This window comes from Ammospiza caudacuta, chromosome 27 (assembly GCF_027887145.1).
Source record: "Ammospiza caudacuta isolate bAmmCau1 chromosome 27, bAmmCau1.pri, whole genome shotgun sequence".
Classification (NCBI taxonomy): Eukaryota; Metazoa; Chordata; class Aves; order Passeriformes; family Passerellidae; genus Ammospiza; species Ammospiza caudacuta.
The window spans coordinates 4,932,180-4,955,317 of NC_080619.1; the positions used below are offsets into that span (position 1 = coordinate 4,932,180).

Consider the following 23,138-nt stretch of genomic DNA (forward strand, 5'->3'; position numbering starts at 1 on the left):
ACATTATTGCTAATGTATTTTTGAAATTAGCAAGAGACATGTAAAGCATCTTCCTTGTCTACCAGGCTTCTTGAAAGGAAACTTCCCTTTGAGAAATTATTCTTGGCACCAATGGCTGGAGTAGCCAGCCTTATGGGAAGAAGGAGCAGAGGTGACACCCACTGTGGAAGGTATAAATAGGGATGGGCGGCCAGGGCCAGCTCGCAGTCTGATTTCATATCAAGCTGTGCATCTTGCTTTGGGCTTCTGCTTGCATTTCCCACCGCTGTCGCCATGAGTTGCAACATTAAGGAGACCATTACTGTGTCTAGCAAAGGCAGGAGCAGCGGTGGCAGCTGCATCATTGGTGGTGGTGGTGGTGGAGCACGGATTTCTTCCTTTGGCATAGGCAGTGGCAGAGGTTTTTCTGGAAGGAGCTACTGCGGTGGAGTGAATTACGGAGGGGGACTGAGTGTTGGGAGCTTGGCTGGTGGGAGCTATGGAGGTGGCAACTGCTATGGCAATGGCCTCGGGTTTGGCCTCGGAGGCGGTGTGGTTGTTGGGGGTCTTGGTGGCGACTGCTTGCTTTCATCCTGCGATGAGAAGGTCACCATGCAAAACCTCAATGACCGCCTGGCCTCCTACCTGGACAAGGTGAAGTGCTTGGAGAAGGAGAATGCTGAGCTGGAGTGCAGGATCAGAGAGTGGTATGCAACACAGGGCCTCTCCTGCGAGCCCCGCGACTACAGCTGCTACTACAAAGAGATTGAAGATCTCCAGAACCAGGTAAGCCCCCCTCGGGTTGTTCCTCCCCTTTGGAAAGCTTATTCCTGAGTTTGGAACTTACTGCAGTTGTGGGAGGGAACTCTGGTGCTTGTGAATGTCTTTGCAAACAGAAATTTTGGCAAATTCCCCTATGACATTGCTGAGTGTGGGTGCTGCAAGGTGGTATGAGTGTGGGAGAATGCTCTGAAAGAGGAAAAGGATGCTTTGCTACATTGTATGTGACTATATAATTGCAAATGTAACCAATCTACTTGGAGAAAATATAGTGGTGTCAGCCCCACAGGGAGAGCAATGCAAACTAAGGGACAATCAAAAACATACACTTTGAATGTTTTGTCAGACTTTATCAAATGAAAGATTATAAATCTCTAGGTGGGAAAAGCTGAGAATTGAAACTAATCGTCACAGTGACACAAACAGCCTGACATTAGTAAGTCCACAATGAAATGTATGGTTGATCTTAAGGCTTAAAGACCCCTTCCCTCCATGCTCCCTGAAAGTCCTTAAATCTGAAGGCCAGAACATGCCAGCTTGAATGTCAGTTGAGATTTACTATCTTAAGGAATGTTCTTTAAGCTTATTTTTTGAAGCATCTTTGGAATTTGCCTTCAGATCTTGAAAGTGGGAAGTTCCATCCCACAACTCTTTAATTCCCAGCTCTGTGTGGCTGATCTCCTTTCTTCTGTGAGTAAAGGAGGCAAAGCCACCTCCCTCAGCTTCTCTGCTTAAGGGACAAGGTTACTTATGTAAGAAGGTAACAGAAAAAGAGAAATGTGAAGAGTTCCTACCTAATTGCAGGGCAGAAAAACCTACAGAGTAGAACAGCAGACAGGAGACATCTCTCATGGTTTGCTGTTTTCCAGATTGTCTGCGCAACCATTGATAACAACAAGATCATCCTGGACATTGATAACAGCAGGATGGCTGCTGATGACTTCCGTGTGAAGTGAGTGCCCCTCTATGAACCTGCTGCCTCCCCCCTGCTCCTTTCCCCCTCCCTGGGAGGCTCAGAGCCCTAATTACAGAGGCTCTAGACACGTCTCCCCACGCCACTTTGGTAGGGCAGGATGATGAAAGGCATTTTGCTCCTGGTCACCAGCCCTCCCTTAATTAGTGTTCTTGGGTAAAACATTTAGCGGCGTTTGTGGTGAGGCTGGGGACAGCTCAGGGAGTGGCTCCTTTTCACCCCAGACCAGCACAGATGGGATCAACAAAGCAGAAATGCAGCTGAGTAAGTGACACCAAATATACAGTGAGAAGGAGCAGGAAAAAAAAAAAAAAAAACATGAGGAAGAAAAGCTTTCATGTAACAGACACGAAGTGGTGCAGAAATCCAAGGCATGCAGAAATCCAGCAAAATGCAGGTCAAAGCATGGAGCTGGGGAAGGAGATCCTGGCACAAACAGAAGCCATGTGGGACGTCCCCATCCTGAATCTGCGCTTTATGTCACAACCCAGGTACGAGACGGAGCTGGCGCTGCGCCAGAGCGTGGAGGCCGACATCAACGGGCTGCGCCAGGTGCTGGACCAGCTGACGCTGTGCAGGTCTGACCTGGAGGCACAGCTGGAGTCGCTGCGGGAGGAGCTCTGCTGCCTGAAGAAGAACCATGAGGAGGTAGGTCCTGCCCAGCCCTGCATCATGGCCCTGGCAGAAAGCTTTGCCACTGTGCTTGGAATGTAAATTATCCACTTTCAGGCCACAGCTTTCCCACCGAACTTTCTGGGGCTCAGAGCACTCTGCCTCAGAAGGGAAGGGAGATCTGGCAAGGGCAGTGCTCGCACTGGGAATGCCAGAGGGGAAAGCTGCTGCTGACTGCAGTGGATGAAGAAACAAATTAGCCAACAGATTCCCTGGAAAAACACTTGCACCATCCTCCAGTGCCTTTCACAGCCACAGCAGGGAGGAAGGTCTCACAGCGAGGGCAGTTCTTGGCCACTGAGCTTTGCTCTTCTGTGCTGCCTTCCAAAAACCAGTATGATCTGATCTGGGATTTATTTCCAGGAGATGAGTTGCCTGAGGAAACAATCAACTGGAGATGTGAGTGTGGAGGTCAATGCCTGCCCGGGACCAGATCTCAGGCAAATCTTGGAGGATTTGAGATGTCAGTATGAAACACTGATAGCGCGCAACCGCAAGGAAGTCGAGGATTGGTATGAGTGCAAGGTAAGCAACAAACCAAACTTGCGCTGCAAACCAGACTGACACACACAGCCCCGGGCCCAGGAGCCTTTCAGAGACCAGACATGGAGACAATAAGCAGTTCTTCCTTCCCAGTGAAGCCCAAGAGCAGCACTTAACATACCCTGTGTTCCACAGGAGCCACAGGCCTGTCTGACCAGTTTGTTATGTCCCATCTGGAACAGCAGCATTTACCACAAGGCCTTGTGGTGTGTTGTTGGAACAGAGATATTCCACATTTGGATTAAAGAGATTTAATAGCCATGAGGTTAATGGGATTTGTAAAAAGAACAAGCAGGGGAGCTGGTAGGGAACACCCTGTGCACAGGGAACCTGCCTTGCTCCCTGTTTCCTTTTACTCACCATGTTCTGCCCCTATCAAAGCAAATCCAGCATACCCAGATGTGCCTAAAGCTCTTTACCCTGGATTGGTGATTTCAGATTGAGGAGGTGAATCGGGAGGTTATTACGAGCGGTCAGGAGGTGGAGACGTGCAACAACCAAGTGACTGAACTGAGACGCCAATTGCAAACCCTGGAAATCGATCTCCAAGCTCAGCTCAGCCAGGTGGGTGATGAGCTGACTCAGCTCCAACTGGTCACTGCTGGGTTTCTCAGCAGAAACCAACCAGCACAATGGTGGTGAATGGCCCGTCCATTTTTTGACTGGAGGGTTACACTAAAATCATTGTTGTTTTTTTGATTATCTTATCAGAGAAATAACTTGGAATCATCTCTGGCTGAAACGGAGTGCCAGTACAACTCTCTCCTCAGTGAGCTACAGAACCAGATCACGTGTGTGGAGCAGCAGTTGGCTGAAATAAGAGCAGAAATCGAGTGCCAGAACCAAGAGTACAAGACCTTACTGGACGTCAAGTGCCGCCTGGAGCAGGAGATCCAGACCTACCGGTGCTTGTTGGAAGGAGGACAGCAGGACCTCATGTAAGTACCTCTCCAGGTCCACTAGAGAATTAATGAAAATGTCAGGGATCTGCATTACAGATTGGGTATACAGCCTGATCTTCAGTCCTGCTTAAGGCTTTCTCTGAGATGAAGAAATTGCCTCATTAACAACTTCCTTGTGATGAACATCTGAATCAGAACTAAATGTCAGTCCTTGGGATCTGCAAAGTAGAACACCAAATCTGTTAACTGCTGGTGACAACACTGTCACTCCTGGCATTATGTCAGCATTGGTGACAGTCCCTTTTTTATAGTGAGATGGATGAGAACTGTCCATGCCAAGGGGGAGCACAAATGTAAAGCAACTCTGAAAGTGAAAGAAAATGTGATGTAAAATACTGTAATTCCTATAAAGGCCATAATTTGAGACTTTGTGTCAGAAGTCAGTCAGCAGTGACATGCAAAGTTCTAAAATTCCCTATTTCACCAAATTTACCCACTAGTCACGGAGGAGGAATGGGAACTGGCGGAGGGGTCATTAGGACGAGCCACACCTACACAACAACTTCAGGTGCCCACTGCCAGGCCCAGGTCCCACCCTGCAAGACTGGAGACATACAAGGTAAGTGTTTTAAGGGCTGCATTTTCACAAAAGGAGAACTGCCTTTGTTCATTTCCTCATGCACTGAGGCCAGGAGACAGCACGTTCCTGGATGTGTCATTGGCATCCTCTCAGAGTCACTGTGCTACAGGGGGGATCTGATACCGTGGTGGTGTCACCGAGAAATGGGTTTAGAGAGCTTGGACTGAGCATGGGATAGAGGAAGCAAACAGGAGACAAAAAGGAGCAGTAGAATGCAGAGGAGAAGGCCAGGGAGATAAAGCATGATGGGAAAATTTGGAAGAAGATGTGAAGGAGACAACAGCCAAAGCTTAGCAAAAGAGTCTGGAAAGAGTGAAGAGTAAACCTGTAACTTTACAAGTGAAAATTCCCATTAAAGCAAATTATTTAGGGAATTTCTGGAGCTTCCTGGGTTGCTGCCAGCTGCACCAGCTTAGCAGTACATTCCAGAAACAAGGGCACCACCAGGATCTGATATCTGTTATGTGAAAGATTTTACTTGTGTTCCAATCCAATAACACTGCTATGTTTTCTCTCCAGTGACCTGCAGGAGAATTTGTGATTAAGGAGAAACGGACTGGAAGGTGACAGGGAAACCCAGAGAACAGTCCCTGTTCACTGCACCCTCTGTGCAGAGAAAGTAGAAGTAACTCAGTGATGCTTGGCCACGTAGCTAAAGGGGGTGTCAGGAGCCACCTCCTCTGCTCTGCTCTTCTGTTCTGCAATGCTCTAACCTCTAGAAGTTACCTGAGCTAGTCAGGTCACTTATGCACCTGCTGGTGAAAAATGTTTCTAATAAAACTTTGCTTCTGCCTAATGCAATCAAGAACCTGCGTCTGAAACTGAGTTCCTTTTGAACACCAGCTGCTGATCCATGAGCAAGGGGCACCTAAAGTGGTCAGGATCACTCTGAACTGGGAACAAAGCTGCTTTGCCAGCAGGAGAGAGGGGCCTTGCTGACCTGTCCAGCTCCTCCCTGCTGTCACAGCCTGAGGCAGATGTTGCCCATTCCTGTGTGACACAGGAGGAGTCAGAGAAAGAACAGCGACAGAAATTCCCAAGGCTCAGGCAGATGTGAATCCACACACAGGTACCACCTGAGCAGCCATCTCTGGTGCACATCTCCAGATGTGTCAGGTGTTAAACTGGGAGATGTGCTGGTGCTGGGGGAGCACGGTGTCTGTCACACACATCTCACCAGGTGTCTCCTGGCCCTGCCTGTCCCCAGACTCGTGCAGTGTGGGCATGTCTGAGCAGGGGGATGCTTCTGGGCAGACCAGCCTCACCTTCTCTGTGTCAAACCACTGCCCGGGGAGGGGACAGTGTCCCTGCCAGCAGGGCAGCAGATATCCTCAGCTCCTTTGCCCTTCAGATAGCCAAGGGGTGGTTGGACATCCACAGCTGTGCAGAGACACCCACAGGACTTCTGGCTAATGGCCTGGAAGCCGTAAGCTGGTTTTGTACCTTATGTGACATGCTACAAAGATTTCTCACACCTAAACACGTATGGAATACTTTGGACTCCTTTGTTGAGAAATTAAAAAACATTTGAAACATAAAGGCAAATTCATTTCCCCAAGTCGCGCTCCTGACTGTGCCACACGCGTGTAAAGGAGCATTTCTGCGTCTGCTGTGGCCGGAATAAGCCGGGAGCAGAAAGCGGCAGAGGGAGGGCGGAATTCTGGCAGTGAGGAAGCGGAGAAGGGACAAGAGTGATCCCTGGCGGCCGGGAGGCGCTCCCGACCAGAGATGCTCATCCCGACAGGGGAGGAGGAACGGGGGATCCTGCCGGCAGCGCTGCACCTTCGTGGGCCGGGCCAGGGCCTCCCCCTGCTCTTCCCAAACTTGAATTTCTCCCTTGAACAACGCCCCGGAGCTGCTGCTCGCTCCTCCCAGCAGAACAGCGTGAATCAGATCCTTCGTGAGCGAGAGGCTGATGCTCATCGAAACTAAAATCCTGGGAATTTGGCATCTGACTTTTCACCTTCTGCTCCATCGGCACTGCCCCTCTTGTACCACAGAATGAAATACCGAACTGAAGAACCTTTGAAAATATTTACACTGGGTTGGGTTTGGTTGTTTTTCCCAGAGGAAAGAGAAATTTAAAATACCTGTACTGGGTTGGTTTTATTTTATTTGTTTTCCCCAGAGACACTGAGCGTGCCTGAGAAAAAAGGGCAAAATTGGCCAATCCAAAAAGTGTCCAGTTTGGACCGAGTCTGAAGCAGAGGTTTGCCATTAACACTGTATTTCTGTATTTAAAATCACCAAGAAAAAAAAATTAACAGAAGCTGGAATAATTAGTAATCTTGACTGACTGCAAATGATTCTTGCGTTGAAAAACAAGGAAATTGAGAAAGTGTCTGGGAAATCCTGGCACTTCCCAGCTCTCCCCATCAGGTGTCAGCTGTTCCCAGCTGGCAGATCCCAAGGAAACACTGACCTGTCAGTGTCCCGGTGCCGAGCCCTGTCGTGTCCCTGCTCTGCCCCAGGTGTGCAAACACTGTAACCTGAGACCAAGGTCTGAGACTGCTTAAAGCCGAGCTTACATTTTCCTAAGGGGCCCAGAGACGCTGAGTTAAATAAGGGCGAATCCCGACTGTGGCTAAGTGGAAATAGTTGCTGTTAGCCTATCCAACAGAAGTACAATTATATGTGATTAAAATGATATAAAAATGCATTGATCCACCACCGTCTGCAGCAATTTCAGCCCTGTCCAGCCCCCCGGGTGGGCAGCGCTCCCTCTGTGCCACCGAGCTCACCACGCCGAGGGATCCCGACACATTGTACGTGTCAGCACACATATATTTTGAGATTTTTTTTGGAGATGCAGGATGAATGACCTGCGCTGCAGGTGCTCTCTAGAGGGCACTCGGCTCCTGCGGCAGAGGCAGCGCTGGGGGCTCGGCTGGTCCCCTCCCAGCGGGATGTGCTGGGGACACCCCAGTGCCCCAAACACAGCCCTGGCATCCTGCTCCAGCCCCGCCGGAATTCAATGGTCACACTCTCACGAGGCTGCTGTGTCCCGGTTTTGTGTGTGACTGCAGGGACGGTGCAGGTGTCCCCCTGCCTCCCGCACATCCCAGATGTTTGTGCTCCCGTGCGGGGGTGTGCGGGATGGGCGCAGACTGAAACTCGCTCACCAGTTTGCTAATACCTCTTTGTTTTCCAAACTGCACCGGAGTATTTTGCATTGTGTCGTTAGTGGGAGCACAGTGAAACCCAGGATCTCCTCATGGTTGTAAATGTGCTGTAATGACCCTTTGCTAATGAGGGTCTTGCAGCTGAGACCCCAGAGAGAGAGCTGGGCCGGGGCTGTTTGGAGCCACAGTGAAGCAGCTCCAAACCAAAGGGTTTGTGCTCTGAAAGTCTCTTACAGCTCTGACTCACCTAATTACTGCTCCTATCACAACCACCATCTCTGTTGGGTGGTGGAGCTTTTGAAGGTGCTCTTTAATGTTTCATCACTGCTCGGCTCTGCAATAGGGAATGAGTAACAGATCAGGCAGAATGTGGGCAGGAATGATGCTTTTCCTAAAGGAGGGATGTTTGCTGCACTGGACTCTCCCACTGCCCTTCCCAGAGGGCAGCAGGTCACCTGTCCATGCCAAGCCCAGCTTTAACTGAGCAGTGGCTGAACGTGCTGCACTGGGACCATTGGACACAACAGGACAGATTCCAGGGATGTTCCCTGTGACCACACACCTTGGGGTGTGGGTGGACACCAAGATTACACCCCTGTCTTGCAGAATAGTTCAGGAGAGGCGGGACTTTCTCACTTCAAAACAGATATTTTAAAACCCTTCGCTTAAGAAGAGCATAAATAGTTTTTTGGCATAAGGGAATCACAGAATTATTTAGGTTGGAAAATCCTTCTAAGATCCTCGAGTCCAGTCCTTCACCCAGCACTGCCAAAGCCACCACTTGCAGATGATTTTCACAGAATATCACTGAGATCTAAAACAATGCTGTGTGTTTTGGGCTGTGGGAACAAACCCAAGCACTCTGGTTAGGAGCCCCATGCCTGGAGAAGAATGAGGCACCATCTTTTGACAGAATTATTTCTAATTATAAAAACACATTTATAGAAAATCACACTTTTCACGGGAAATTGTTGGAACTGAGCATTTTCAACCTCAAATATTTCTGGATGGAACTGTTGCCAGGCACCCACAGCTGTGTTAGTGGGGGGACAAAAGACTCCAAACACATTGTACCCTCACTACAGAGTGAGCAATTATGAATTGTTGGGTAGGAATTACTTTTTGCTTAGAACTCTCAGTTAATCCACTATTGAAAGAATAAATGTGATTGAGCTCTAATATATTACAACTGATCTAAATCAGATTTTTCCATTTTCAAACATCTAGCTTTTTATTGGATAAGAAAAAGGTCCTCATCATTTAAATTTTAATGGGGAAGAGAACAGCCTAATGCTATGTGTCAGGCAGCTGGAGCTCACTGGAATGAAGAGTACAAACAAGAATGATGTTCATCCTCCAACACAGTCACACTGCACAGTCTGCCTTTCTTTTCTACTATGGAGAAATCCTATGGGATTACCTGGTGATAATAAAACTGCCTGATGATCATATAATGGGAATTATTTTATAACATATAATTACGAGAATGAGTCATATTCCCCAGTTAAATATTTCATCGTTTTTTTCTGTGTAGCAGCATAGAAGAATTGAATTTTCCAACAAGACCTGACCAGAAGCAGGAAGGATGGAAAAGGATCCCAATGAAGCACCAAAAACGGGGACAACAGTCCAGTTGTGACCCCACAAATGTGCTCAGCAGCCTCGGTGGTTTCTCCCAAACACAACAGTGTGGGGAGGGTGTGGAGCTGGGCAAGGTGGTCCTGGGGGCTGAGAGGAGCTGGTGCGTGCTCAGCCACAGCCCCAGCCCCTTCCTGCTGCCACACTGCCAAAGGAACAAACTCTCCTGCAGCCTCTGCTTCAGCCAATCTGGGCTGTGCAGAGCACAAGAGAACCCAGGCATTGAAATGCTGATGAATTCCTGCCGGTGCTGGGTGAGCCACTCAGGCTTAAATAGTCCATCCTACTCTTTGGGCAGGAGCTCAGGCTTAAATAGTCCATCCTCCCCTTTGGGCAGAGTTCGTAATTGTTTCATCACAGGCAAAGGGAGAGGCCTCATTGAAACAACTGTGGAGCCACCTGCCTCCTCCTCCTCCTCCACATCCCCATCCCCATCCCCATCCCCATCCCCATCCCCATCCCCATCCCCATCCCCATCCCCATCCCCATCCCCATCCCCATCCCCATCCCCCAAACTCTCCATCCTCTCATCCCAGTTTCTGGCTCTGCTGCAGTGAGCAGCACCAGCCCCAGATTCTGTAACATTTCACTCTTCCATTTCACAGGGACTGCTGGGGATCCTTCCAGTTCCTGAAGTTTATTGCCATCATTTTTATGTGAAGGTTTCCCAACCCTCCAGCTGCACTTCAGCAGCATCTCTGGATTTTGCTGGAATCACTATCTAAGATCACCAGGAACCTCAGTGTGTTGCAAGGGTCTAGACAATACTCTGAGACAGAACTGCAGAGAAAATTACCAGCTCATAAACCAGCTTCCATCTTACAGCAGCTCTGAAATAAAACATTCCTTTCAGGAACTGTAACTTCTATCTCTGATCCTGGCCAGGATTTCCAGACATGATGGATCTGTCAGGCTTCTTCAGTTCTAAGGAGCTAAGTTTCACTCTTGAAGCACATTGCCTTCACAAGTTCTAGGGGGGAAATGGCAAGAAATCTTCCTCTCATGTATTAAAAATGAAGCTACGAAATTGCACACAAGCATCCTCACTGATATCTAACCATCCAAAAATGTTCTTTTGTCAAGGGAAGACAGGAAGGTTCGTTTTCCTAAAAGGAATGACTGATACAGAAGATGTAATAAAGGTAAAGTAATAGAGGTAAAAAAAACCAAAAACCCAAACCAACAAACAAACCCTTTCTGCAGAATTATACAGAACAACATGGATTTGTTCCCATGTCTCTGTATCAGTTAAATGGGACATAACCCAAGTGCTTCTTGAGCCAAAATAGCTGTGAGTATACAAGAGAATTTCATTCCCTTTGGGAGAAAAGGATTTCTCAGTGGAGAAAATGATCCCCCAGACTCCACTGAGTGCTGAGGTGAACCATTGAAATTTCTACAATGCAGGGGAGGCCCTGCTCCCTCAGATGTTTCAGAGATGAAGTGGAGCAGCAGGTGGAACGTGAGGCATGTCCTTTGCGTGGGCCAGGGTGTGCTGGGAGGGGCCTCTGCCAAAAGCTGTTTCCATAAACAGTTGCTGTAACAAACAAAGCTTAATTAGCAACAAGCACCACCACAAAGGCTGAGTGAGAAAACAGTAATATCCCAAATCAATAGAGGAAATTGGGTGTCACAGCTCCACCTACAAGGTAACAGACTGGGATTTGCTAAGGATCAGGTACCTGGGCAGGAGGAGAGGGGTGAGAGGTACCCAGGGGAGAAATGTCTGAGGCTCAGAGTGCTGTGAGAGCTCACAGGGCAGATGTACAGCTGAACTATCCACTGCATTGGGCTAAGATACAATCTTAAAAGAGAAAATGGAGGACAGCAGATATTTCCTACTTTTGATCATGTTATGTCTGTGAATAGAAACAAAATCTGAAGGAAAAAATGCTGTTTTGATGTGGTTTATTGACTAAATCCCCAAACCAGGAATTTTACCTTTCTCCTCCAAGTATTGTATTTGTGCTGCACAGGGAAAACATCCTGATAAAATTCTGAATCCCCTTCAGGAACATGACCAATGACACTCCCAGCCTTGTCAGGAGGGACCGGGTCTCTCAACCATCCTGTATCTGCACTTGGTCCAAGGAAGGGTTTTTCCCTGCCACAGCTTGCCACACTTCCTTCCCTCAGCCTGACACAGAGCAGTTCTGCAGTTGTTGTGATACCATTTTTCATAATTAATTTGTTATTTATAAAACACAATTATAGAGGTGTGATTGAAATAATTGCTGCCATGTGATATTTGCCATTATTCACTGAGTTTTTATGAGGTATTACAAATAAGTCAGAGTAGTTCTGTGTACCTACAACGTGCATCCTGCAGTGGGCTTTCCAAAGGTAATAAAGGATTGCAAATAAGGAGCATACAGCATAGGATAATGAAAAACCTATGAAAATCTCAGTTAGCTATAAAAAAATCAGCCAGAATTCCTTGACAAATATCTGAGGATTAGAAGAGAGATGGGAACATCCACTGCTGTCCTGGACTGTGGCAGTGTGGTGTTGTGCTGGGAGGGCTGTGACCAGGACGAGGTGAGTGGGATGAATTTGTTTCGGGTGACTGTCAGCCCATGCACTAGATCTCAACAGAGATCTCCCTAATTCAGAGCCACCCAACAGAAATTACATGTTTTGTGGTAATAAACAAATGGTCACAAACACTTAGAGGAAGGGTTAAGCTTCCTGTCACTGCCAAGCATCTCCCTTTGGCAAATTAAGGCTTGTAGCCACACATGGAAAGCGGGTACTCCCTTCCACGGTGACACCCACTGTCTCAGGTATAAATGCAGAGGAGGCTGGCTGGAACTTGGAGCTATGATTCCAGAACAACTGTAGGACCAGCTTTGACTTTTCACCTGAGTTATTTGCTGCTGCCACAATGAGCTGTGGCTCCAAGCAGCCCCTCAAGAGCTGCCTGCGAGGCAGCAGCGGTGGAGGGGGCAGCTCTCATTCCTCCTCGAGGACAGTCACCTCCAGGAGCAGTGGTGGTGGCAGGTTTTCTGGCAGCAGCTGTGGTGGAGGAAGCTCCAGGAGCAGCTGTGGTGGAGGCAGTGGCTATGGCAGGCGCAGCAGCTATGGAGGAGGAATGAGCAGCAGCAGCTGTGCAGGGAGACTGGGGGGTGCATGCTATGGAGGGGGAATGGGCCACAGCAGCATGGCCACGGGCTTCAGGTCTGGGAGTGGCTTTGGGGGCTTTGCTGGAGGGGGGGCTGCTTTCAGTGGGGGCAGCTTTGGCAGTGGTGGCTTTCAGGGAGGGAATGTGGGAATTCTCTCCTACGATGAGAAGCTGACCATGCAGAGCCTCAATGAACGCCTGGCTTCCTACATGGAGACAGTCAGGAATCTGGAAAAGGAAAATGCTCACCTTGAACAGTTAATCAGGGAGTGGTACCAGAAGCAAGGTCCTATTGGCCCAAAGGACTACAGCCACTATTATGAAAAAATTGAAGAACTGCAAAAGCAGGTAGGATGCTCTTTGCCAGAGAAGCTGTAGCACTGACTGAAAGACTCACAGGAAATGTTTTCCTAACATTTTGTGTCTCTTCTAGATTGTGGCTGCAGCTGTGGAAACCCACAAGGTACTTTTGGAGCTGGATAACACAAAGATGACTGCAGAAGACTTTAGAATAAAGTAAATATATATTGCTCTTTTACAGGCACTGACTTCCTTCCTCCTGCTTTCCTGAACTTAGCTTCATAGATTCATTCCATAAACAAATATCAATCCACAGGGACTTGACTTTCTCCTGCTTCCATGGCAGCACAACTGAAATAATTTGTGAAGCTTCAAATTTTTCAGTATTCCTAGAGTGGTCTTTGATGGGTATGCTGCCTATGGCTGCAGAGCCAGAGCTTACAGAAAGTTTTATTTTTAAGAAAATAAATATTGGGATTATCTATCACTGAAAGTCAGGTTAACCAGATAGATGGAATCTGCACAAAGTTGTAGTAAGAAGAGAGGATGAAAGAGACCACAGAACACATTTTAATACTAAAGTTTGATATTAATATTAAACTTTGCATTTATTTAGTATAAAGAATAATAACTTCATGTTATTAAGTAATATTATTAATTAAATGGCTGACCTCTGTGCCTGTCCCTGGCATAGGTACGAGATGGAGAGCGGGCTCCGGCAGAACGTGGAGGGCGACCTCAACAGCCTGAGGCCCATGCTGGACAACCTGACCCTGGCCAAGTCCGACCTGGAAATGCAGTTTGAGTCTCTGAAGGAGGAGATCATCGATCTCAAGAAGAACCATGAGGAGGTAAGAGCCAGCTCCTTGAAATGCACACTGGAGATGTGGGAATCTGATATCCAACACTGACCAAGGGGCACGGCCAGGCTGCTCCAGGGTGTCCCTGAGCTCAGCCCCCTCAACAAGCAAGGACTGGAAAGTCAAGGCTAAATAATTGCAACACAAACCCTCCAAATATATATATAAAATATATGCATATACATATATACATATATACATACATATATGTCTGGGAGTTCCTGCCCCCAGGCACCCACAGCTGTTTTAGTGGAAGGACAAAAGATTCCAAACACATTGTACCCTCACTACAGAGTGAACAATGATGAATTGTTAGGTAGGAATTACTGTCATATATGTATATGTTGTTGAAAGGCTCTGTTTGTGTTCATTGTCCTGGGGCCTGGGTTTTCTCTGCAGGAAATGAAACAGCTGCAGTCCCAGTCCAATGGGGATGTGAATGTGCAGATAAACACTGCTCCAGGAGAGGATCTGCTGAAAAAACTGAATGAGATGAGACAAGAATATGAAGCTATAATTCAGAAAAACCGTGCAGAGGTTGAGAAGTGGTACGAAAGCAAGGTAAATGGTGACAGCTCTTGGTAAGAACTTCCTGTAAAGGAATGACACAACATCCATTGATTTTACAAAATAACAGTAGAGTCCTTTTGGTCAAAATGAAGTAAATCACAAGTGGGCTTGAATTGCTCTGGCAGAGCCACACAAGCAAGTTTAACAGGCCCATTCTATCAGTGCCCCTTCTGCAAATTGTTGTGTTCCAGATGGTCCCATGATAAACTGCCATGTTTGCACTGTAAGTAAAACTCAGAAGCTGCAATTCCCTACATTCATTTTTCAGATGGAAGAAGTGAGTCAACAAGTCCACTCAAGTAGCCAGGAAATAGAATCAAGCAACCAACAGATCTCTGTGCTGAGACGTGAATTTCAGAGCCTGGAAATTGAGCTGCAGTCGCAGATCAGTCAGGTAGGTAACAACTGATCCTCATCCCTGGTGAGCAAAGAACTCAGGAGCTGCTGGAATGCCAGGATGCCAGCTGTGACAGCCAGTGAGCATCCTTGGCACACCTGACACTGTAGCCACATTTCTCTTTACAGAGAAAAGCACGGCACAATTCTCCCCAGGAATATTTCTGGGTTTCACATTCTCTGAACGTCAGAAAAAGGGAAAACACAATTCTTATCATTTGCTGTGCCTGTGTGTGTACAAAAGTAGAATGCAATGTGGAGATTGTTTACCCACAGTGATAGTGTTTTGTCTCCTTGGCCTATCAGGGCCAGGTGTGTGTGTGTGTGTGTGTGTGTGTGTGTGTGTGTGTGTCAGGACTGTCACTGACAGTCACGAGATTCTGTGCAGTGTGAGCAGAGTGAGTGCTTGGCAGATTCAGCTTAGATGTAATGTAATATAATGTAATATATTAGAGAATAATATAATAAATATTATATTATTTATTATATTCGTCTATGCTATATTATAAAATATAGTATAGAATAATGTAATAAATAGAATAAATTTAATAGATATAATAATTAATTAGCCTTCTGATAAGATGGAGTCAGATGCATCATTTCTCTCCCCTCGCTGGGCTTGCCTGCAAATTCTATATGACTTCATGTTGGGCATGAGAATGAGCTAATCCTGCCCCATTCCCTTAAACATTGCATTTTGTTTTCCCATTGCAGATAGACTCTCTGCAGACCAACCTGGAAGACACAGAGCGTCGTTACAACATGCAGCTGCAGCAGATCCAGAGCATGATCGGGCCCCTGGAGGAGGAGCTGGCCAGCATCCGCTGTGAGATGGAGAGCCAGAACGAGGAGTACAAGATGCTGCTGGGCATCAAGACCCGCCTGGAGCAGGAGATCCAGCAGTACAGGGCACTGCTGCATGAGGGGCAGCAGGGCATTAGGTACAGACATCAATTAATTAACTTTCTATCGATGCCATCACGGAAAGAGGACAGCAGTAATGCTTGTATTAGGAACTGGTGCAAGGGATTAATCAAAATATTTACTACAAGCACAAGAATTCACATGGAATCTAAATTTTAGCTGGCAGCATGCAAAGCTGTACTTGTACAAAAGTGTTTAGAATTGTAATTTGCCATTTCTTCCCCTAAGTACCATCAGGAAGTGATGGCACATCAGGAGATGCCATTATTTGGGAAAATGAAAGGTAAGAAAGAAATAACACACCCCTTCCTCCTTACAGCACTTCACAGGGAGGAGCTGGTGGTGGATCTTCAGGAGGAGGAGGAGGTCATGGAGGAAGTAGTGGATCTTCAGGAGGAGGAGGTCACGGAGGAAGAAGCTGTTGGTCCTCAGGTGGAGGAAGCAGTGGAGGAAAAACCGGAGGATCCTATGGAAGATCTTCCTCTTCTGAAAGCGGAGGAGGAGGGAGTGGAGGAGGAAGTTCAGGAGGTGGAACCTGTGGTAAAACTTCAGGTGGAGGAGGTGGCAGTGGAGGAGGAGGAGGAGGGGGTAAATCCTGCCTCTCCCGCTCTTCATCTTCCCAGTCCCAGCCTGGCGACTCTTGCGAAAGCCCAGGTAAAAATGGAATTAAAAAACACATCCTGCAATCCACAATTCTCTCTGAATAGCAGGAAAGGATCTAACAGCTTCCTTCCTGGAAATATTTTTGCTACTTTTCCCAGTCTTGTTTTAAGGCCACTGTGACATTTATTCTTAGTGATAAATCAACATGAGCAGCACAAAGGATGGCACGAAGAGTTGCGTCAGAGGATGGGTGAAAAGAGGAAATGGAGGGGGAAAAGGGAAAATAGTGCCAAATCCAAAGTATGCAGGGAATTAGGAAAGTCAGAAGTTAGAAATGTGACTGGTATTAAGCTGGGGTTATTTAAAGCAGAATAGAATAATTGGAACATTCAAAACATTTAAAAGTGTCACTGGCTGCAAAATACTGAAGCAGTAAAAGATGGAGAGTGACCAAAGGTCCTGATCCATATCTGACTTCCTGGCTCTGGTTCCAGGAAGTGTTGAAAACATGAAGCTCTGCCTGGAAGGAAATAAAACATTGGAGAGAGGAGCAACCATGGAGGAAGTGTCTGAAGCCATAAAACAGATGAGAAGGGGTAAGGGTCCAGGTCCAGGCAGCACCTCAGATAAAAGCCTGAAAGTGGTGAAAATGAGCAGAAAGATGTCATTTTTAGAAAGATTCAACTCCACTTTTGGTTTTCTATGAAAAGATGGAAAATGGTCCTGCTTTGAGATTGGCATTTACTCCTTATAATGACCAGGTTCAGTCAGGCTCTGTCCCAGACACAGTTTCCACTGCAGACTGACAGTCAGTCATGACATGAGAGCTGGCTCTCACCCAAAGGGCCTGAAGCCATCAGTGCAAACAGCAGGAACACTGCACAGACACTTCTGATGCTGAAAACAAGGCAGTGAATTCAGGAGCATTTTGTGTCATGAGGAAGATTATTTGGTAAGATTTGGCGTAGATGAGCTGTAGTTTTTAAAATTTCCTACATAGGCTTTGCAAACTCCTCTGCAAAAATTTTTTCCTCTGATCAAACATCCCCTCTGCCCTGCAACACTCCAGGGCAGTGGAATGTTATATATTAATATTAATGTTATATTAATGCTTGGTAGGCAAGATTAAAGCATATTATGTGTCATCTCTCTTTAACTTATAAAAATCTACTGTAAATATCCATACACACACAAATGCAGGTTCTAAGTTCACCTCTATTTGGTTTGTAGTGCTTCCGCCAAACTAATTTAAAGTGATTTGCACTGCCATGGCTGAGAACAGAAGCAGATCCAGGTAGTTAATTGCTAAACCTGCACACACACTGTACAAACTCAGGTCTGGCACTGTCTGGACCTTTCCAGAAGTCTGGGAACAACCCTGATGCATTGAGAACTGCACAGGTGATACTTAGGAAGTAACATAAGGTTAAAAATGCTGAATTCTTCAAAGAAATTCTTGTTTTCCTCCATCTTTCAACAGGGAGTTTTAGAAAGGTTGAGGAGTGATGAGCAAGACCAGCATTTTCCACTGCACAACCTCCCAGTGAGGCCTTTGGACCAAGCAAGACTCCACTGAGCAAGGCTGAACGTCCCCTGCCACGAGCAGGAGTGAACTCTTGTCCAACTTACTCAACTCTGCTCACTCCAGGGGCTCTTCTGAGCTCTCTGCATGTCCTGTCTGCTTCCTCCATCTGTGTTTCTGCTCCAAATCACTGTTACCTGAGTTAATCTCCACTGTGATTGGTGCTCCTGTGGAATAAATGCTAATAAATCTTTGCTTCTCTCTGATGCAACCAGAAAGCTGTGTCTAGTCCAAGTTTCTTTAGCAGAGATTTTTGTTTGAATCAGTTATAAATATCAAACTCTACCTGTGGAATACACAATGATGTATCAGATTACCCACAAGACCCAAAGTTTTCAGGGACATATTCACCACTTAAGACTAACTGGGCAAAACTTTGCAGTCTGCACTGCCAGGAAAAATGCTCTGTTGAGGGAAAACTCAGTCAAAACCCTTCTGCTATTGATTTCCATCAGGGACAAAAGGGTGGGTTTAAGGAACTGACTATTCCCCATAAAACCTCTTGAAAATATGACCTCTGTTGGGAATTTCACTTGAAAATAACCCAGGGGGTTATTTGTATATTATGTATATTTGTGTATTATGTTGTATTTTACACAACACCTGCTCACAGATTCATCCTTTCTCCTGTGCACACCTCTCCCCTCACCTGCTTAAGCCCAAATAGAACAATCACTCTATGAGTCTTTATCTCTCAGTTTTACAACCATGAGGTTTGATTTTTCTCTCTGAGGAAGGCATCACTCATGGGAGAATGTTGGGAAAGCCAGACTGAGTGGGAGACCGTGGGAACAGGAATCCCAAACTCCTGAGTTCCAGGCAGATCTGTGCCAGTGATTCACAGTGTTGCCTTACGCTGGGCTCTCAGCCATGAATTACTATTGGAAAACAAAAAAAAAAAAATCGGATTTTTTCCCTGACCAGTGTCCCTCTGGGGGCTGGAGGAACCAGCTCACCTGCATGAAGGACTCTTTCACACACAGGCACGTGCTGATGCACCTGGCCTGACATCACAGCAATAGTGGGGATTGTTTGTCAGGATACCCTCAACTCCCAGCTGTTGCAAAATCACCTTTTCATTTTTAACCCCTTGCAGCATCCCACCACACTTGTCTCTGTTCTGCTACCTGTCCCCTGAGCCTACTATCTCCAATTGCTCTGCTCATTTACCACCTCTGGCAGGTGGTGCCAGCTATTCCTCAGATTCTTCAGGGTACTCAATTTACAACCCAAATTAAGGAATATTCCCAATCCAGGAGCCCTGCTTCTCATCCCTCCCCTAGGAGCCTGCCAAGTTAACCTCAAAAATGTTGCTGCTCAGGGTCTGCTTCCTGGCTGTCCCATGGTGATTTACAGTTCTCTGGCCTCACACCGACACCCAGGAGGCTGTTGGGGTGCTTGGATATGATTTACTCAGAGGAGCAGCCTGTCCATGCTGGACTTCACTGCTCTCTGCCACTGTGGTGCCCCTGACACCTGTTTCTCCTGTCCTTTCCAAAAATACAACTTACTTTTCGTATTTTACTGCTGGTTATCAGGCATCTCTGCATTTAACCCTGCAGAAGAAATTCTCCTGAACTGACCCCTGGAGGAGCAAAGCAGAAACTGGGATTTGGAGCGTGGGAAGGGCAGTGAGGCAGCTCAGGGGCTGAGAACCCAGTGCTGAGCACAGACACGTACCAGGGTGCAGCATGTTGCAATACTCAATGCACTTCTGCTGCTGATTTAAATGCTTATTTTGATATGTTATAATCAGTAACAATTTCTGAGCCATAAGGATAAATAATATACTCCTACTACTTTTGCTACTCAGCATTGATTGTACTGTCTTTTCCTTATCAAAAATCTGTGGCTTTCTTAACAAGATGTTTTTATAATGTTTATACATTTAATGAGTTTGCATCTTCTACAGTGTAAATCAGCTTCATAATATGATTTACTGAATGCTATGGTATGGGACAAAATAAAGACAAACCACCAAAAAACTGACAAAACTCCCTACTTAATCATGGCATTAGGACTCATTACAGACAAAAAGGAGACTAAAATGAGATGGTTTCTTACCAGACCTCAGAAGAAAAGCCAGTTTTAAGGATTCTTTCCTTTTTACATTTTGTTTACAAAATCTGCACGTGGGTTATCACTGGCACTTGCTTACTGAGAAAACAGGCTTATATGGAGGAGCAGAGCTGGAAAACTCAAAGCAGGAGTAAAAAATACAAACATTGTAGTGTCAGGTGTCAAAGCTTGGGGAGGCTCAAAGTGGGGCAGCAGCAATACTGAGGAGTGAGGAGAACTTTGCACTTTTTATTTGCATGCAGTCATTAATCAGCATAATAAGCTTTAATTTTATGAGCACAAAGTGTTGCAATTCGGATACTTATCTGGTGCTCCTATTAGTGCTCTGAGAAGATAATTGTCGTACATGTTGGGACAAGACCTTCAGAGCAACCTTAGGCAAAAAGCAATGTGCACACACTCCTGTGTTTGTCTTTAGAGCTCCCAAGCAATCCACGTGTCCATTTGAAAGCGTTTCCAAATTGCCTGTGTGTATATTGTGCTGATGCCTCTTTTGTTGAGCATTGATTGTCAGCCCTGTTAGTTGCCAAATGCTCCCCAGGCCATCTTCATGGGCTGCACAATGAGGACAGCAGGTACATCGTGTCACAGGAACAATGTGACAGGGGACAGGGGACAGGCAGAGCCCACCTGGGCTGTCCCTGAGTGTGTAAATCCTCTGCAGAGCTCAGCCCAGCAAGACCTTCCTCCCTTGCTGTGCTGCAAGGAGAGCAGAAGCCATGGATGTCCTCCTTCCCCACCCAGCATGAGCCACAGCAGTGCCACCCTCCATGTGCCATCTCACAGGACTCTGCACGGAGCAGAGCCAGCCAGGTGTGGGTGCCCACAGCTCTGGGGGGCTCTGAGGCTGCCCAGCCCAAACAGACTGAGGTACCTGAACCTCAGAGAGAGGCAGGGACCTTGGTGTTCTGACCATGGCCTCCAGCTGTTCTGGTTTGGTACCAGCAAAAGGAATTATTCCAATCTAATTCCTTCACTCTGTAGGAGACTGGGGAAATACAGTGGGACCACTCTGATTGTGGCTCAGAAACTGCTAGAAACACTGACAGCTGACAGGAGGGAATTAGCAGCCTGCAAAGTGTCCCCAGCAGTGGGGCACACACCCCCTGAGCCACAGCTCTCACAGCTACATGGCAAAGCCCACGTGTGCAATTTTAGGATCTGTTCTTCCCATCAGCCTCCTTGCATGGAGGGTCCAGGTTATCCTGCACTAAAGGTTGTCCTGGGAGAGTGCTGGAAGTTTTAAACTTCACAAACAAGCCCACTGCTGCCTTAGGGGTTCCTGTTTGCTTTGCTGGGTCTAATTTAAATTTCTTCAGAAACAACAGTGATTTCACTAGAACATTCTGAGCTGAAGCAGGAATGAGAAGTGAGCACCGCCTCTGAGGTGAAAACAGACCCTCTCTTCTTATAAAATTTTCTGGTAAGAATGATGGGAAGAGGTCATTAAACAGAAGAAAAGAAACTCCGGTAGCTGCCTGAGGTAGCAGAATGACATTGAATTCAGGGGAAATGTTTCAATTTTTCAGCACACAGGTACAAAAGGGAGAACACATTTTCTCCAGGTCTGTTTGGAATGCAGCAGCTCCAGCCTGTTGGAGAAGTGTCCCAGCTCTGCAGCATGGGCTGCTCCCAGGGTTTGTCAGCACTCTGGTGGTTGGAAGTCACTTTGATATGGATCACAGAGACCTGATTAAAAGGAGAACAATAACAGAGTGAGAGTGAAGGAACACGGCTGGGCTGAGCCTGAGCAGAGGCTGTGCACTCAGAACATTCCACTGTGCATCACACAGGGGAAAGAGATGAGAGATGGTCCTAAACCTGATGATTCCTTTTTGGGTAATTCCAAAAATTACATCATCCATATAATATATTAGGGAAAAGCATCAGAGAACAAAAATCTTTAAAGGCTCTTCTAATGAGCTCAGAAATCAAAAATTCCTTCTGTCCACAGAACAGATCTTCTTTGCTTTACAAGTATTTGCACAGTCAAATATTTAATAATCAAAAAGTGTTTAAAAATCAGCCAGGAGGGAATTCAGTGTGTGCAACTTTACAGGAAGATGAAGTATTCATAGTTCTCCTGTATTTTTGAGGCACTTCAGCGTCCTGCTCCAGAGAGACACACAGTGACTGTGACAGAAACCAAACATGCCAAGGGCTGTTCTCAGCTCCAGGAATACACAGGAATATGGCCCAGCCTCATGGCCACCAGGGTTCCTGTAAACCAAGGTGTTCCACACCCAGGTGGAACTACTAACAAAAATGAAATAGCAGCAGTGCTAAAGACAAAACAGGAGCACCCTACACGCATGTGACTTAAAAATTACCTTAGATCTATAGGCAAAATCTGTGATTTATGATCCTCTTTTACATACAAAGAGTGGCAACAATACAAAGCTAAAATGAAATGTCAAGGTGAGTGGAAGTTCTCCCCACTTAGTGGTTTGAATCTTTCCTTTCATTGTTCTTATTTTTTAAAGTATTTTCCAAGCCTGCAATAAGACTTGTTTTTATCAGAAGAACTCTTACATATGGACAAATCCCTGCTGTGAATAGTTACATATGGAAAAAGACATAGTAAGTAAAATAGGAAATAATGTGGGTTGTCAGAAGATAAAGAAACAGATTAAGATATTATTTTGGCAAAGTTTTTACTCTTTCTTTAATCATTCTGGGGAATTTTGCATTTGCTATCACTAACAAACCCTATTGATCTTCTATCTTGGCTGTGAAAAGCATGTCTAAGGCATATCCCTGGAATCAATGATGGGAATTTGAACATGAGAATCAATTTTACTCACCACAGCAGAGTTTGGGACAAAGGGTCCCACTGAGCAAAGCAGCACTACCCAGACCCAGAGGCAAAACAGCACAAGAAAAGAAAAACCATTTTGCCTGTAGCAAACTCCCTCTTTCTGCACCAATAACAGACTGTGCTAAAGCCCAGAAACTGTTTATGCTGCTGAGGTGTCACTACCAGCCTACAGCTGAGAATCAGGAGAAATTATTCCATCACCAAAGTGCTCGGAATCTTTCATCATCCTTCAGCCATTGAGAGATCAAATAGCAAGATAAAATCAGGAGGTTTTGAAAGCAATTGCACAAGCAGCAATAGAGCAATGCTGGCACAGACGTGGCAGGACAAAGGATGCGGTCAGGAAATGTTAAATAATCCTGAATTTACAATCAACATCCCACCAAGGCAGCTTTTGGGAAGCAAGGACTGTGCTGCATTGTCATCTCCAGGAGGTCTTGGCTAGGAGAAGGAGAGCAGAGCACAAATGGCAGATCCTTGGGCGAGCCCTCTGCTCCTACACCTGAGGTTTAGGGAGATTGTTGCATTCCATAACTCCCTACAGTCATTAAAGGCTCCATAACCCCACAGAGAGGAGGGCAGGCAATGAAGACATTTCAGAAAGAACAGAACTGTCACTGGGAAGCTGTGCACGTT

The 23,138-nt window shown here is 46.3% G+C and overlaps 2 protein-coding genes across 3 annotated transcripts; both read left to right on the forward strand.

Moving 5' to 3' along the window:
- The first annotated feature begins 218 nt into the window (after positions 1-218).
- LOC131568579 (keratin, type I cytoskeletal 19-like) lies at positions 219-5,282 on the forward strand. Its single transcript, XM_058820679.1, has 8 exons — positions 219-765; positions 1,629-1,711; positions 2,224-2,380; positions 2,768-2,929; positions 3,386-3,511; positions 3,659-3,885; positions 4,350-4,468; positions 5,009-5,282. Exons 1-8 carry the CDS (start codon positions 274-276, stop codon positions 5,032-5,034), a joined length of 1,392 nt encoding a protein of 463 aa, XP_058676662.1. The 5' UTR covers positions 219-273; the 3' UTR covers positions 5,035-5,282.
- A 6,851-nt stretch (positions 5,283-12,133) lies between these two features.
- LOC131568638 (keratin, type I cytoskeletal 9-like) lies at positions 12,134-17,784 on the forward strand. Of its 2 annotated transcripts, XM_058820738.1 has the most exons (9): positions 12,134-12,718; positions 12,804-12,886; positions 13,365-13,521; positions 13,930-14,091; positions 14,369-14,494; positions 15,211-15,437; positions 15,740-16,074; positions 16,518-16,619; positions 17,504-17,784. In XM_058820738.1, the coding sequence occupies exons 1-9, from the start codon at positions 12,134-12,136 to the stop codon at positions 17,527-17,529; spliced, it is 1,803 nt and encodes a 600-aa protein (XP_058676721.1). In that variant the 3' UTR covers positions 17,530-17,784. The 2 variants fall into 2 exon arrangements, with proteins under 2 accessions (XP_058676721.1, XP_058676723.1); XM_058820740.1 differs by lacking the exon at positions 16,518-16,619.
- The last annotated feature ends 5,354 nt before the right edge of the window (positions 17,785-23,138 follow it).

Coding starts and splice junctions, on each gene's coding strand:
- LOC131568579 (XM_058820679.1), top strand. CDS start 274: ATGAGTTGCAACATTAAGGAGACCATTACTGTGTCTAGCAAAGGCAGG. Junction 3,886..4,349: donor GGAGGACAGCAGGACCTCAT/GTAAGTACCTCT, acceptor TTTACCCACTAG/TCACGGAGGAGGAATGGGAA. Junction 4,469..5,008: donor CAAGACTGGAGACATACAAG/GTAAGTGTTTTA, acceptor TTTTCTCTCCAG/TGACCTGCAGGAGAATTTGT.
- LOC131568638 (XM_058820738.1), top strand. CDS start 12,134: ATGAGCTGTGGCTCCAAGCAGCCCCTCAAGAGCTGCCTGCGAGGCAGC. Junction 12,719..12,803: donor TTGAAGAACTGCAAAAGCAG/GTAGGATGCTCT, acceptor TGTCTCTTCTAG/ATTGTGGCTGCAGCTGTGGA. Junction 14,495..15,210: donor TGCAGTCGCAGATCAGTCAG/GTAGGTAACAAC, acceptor TTCCCATTGCAG/ATAGACTCTCTGCAGACCAA.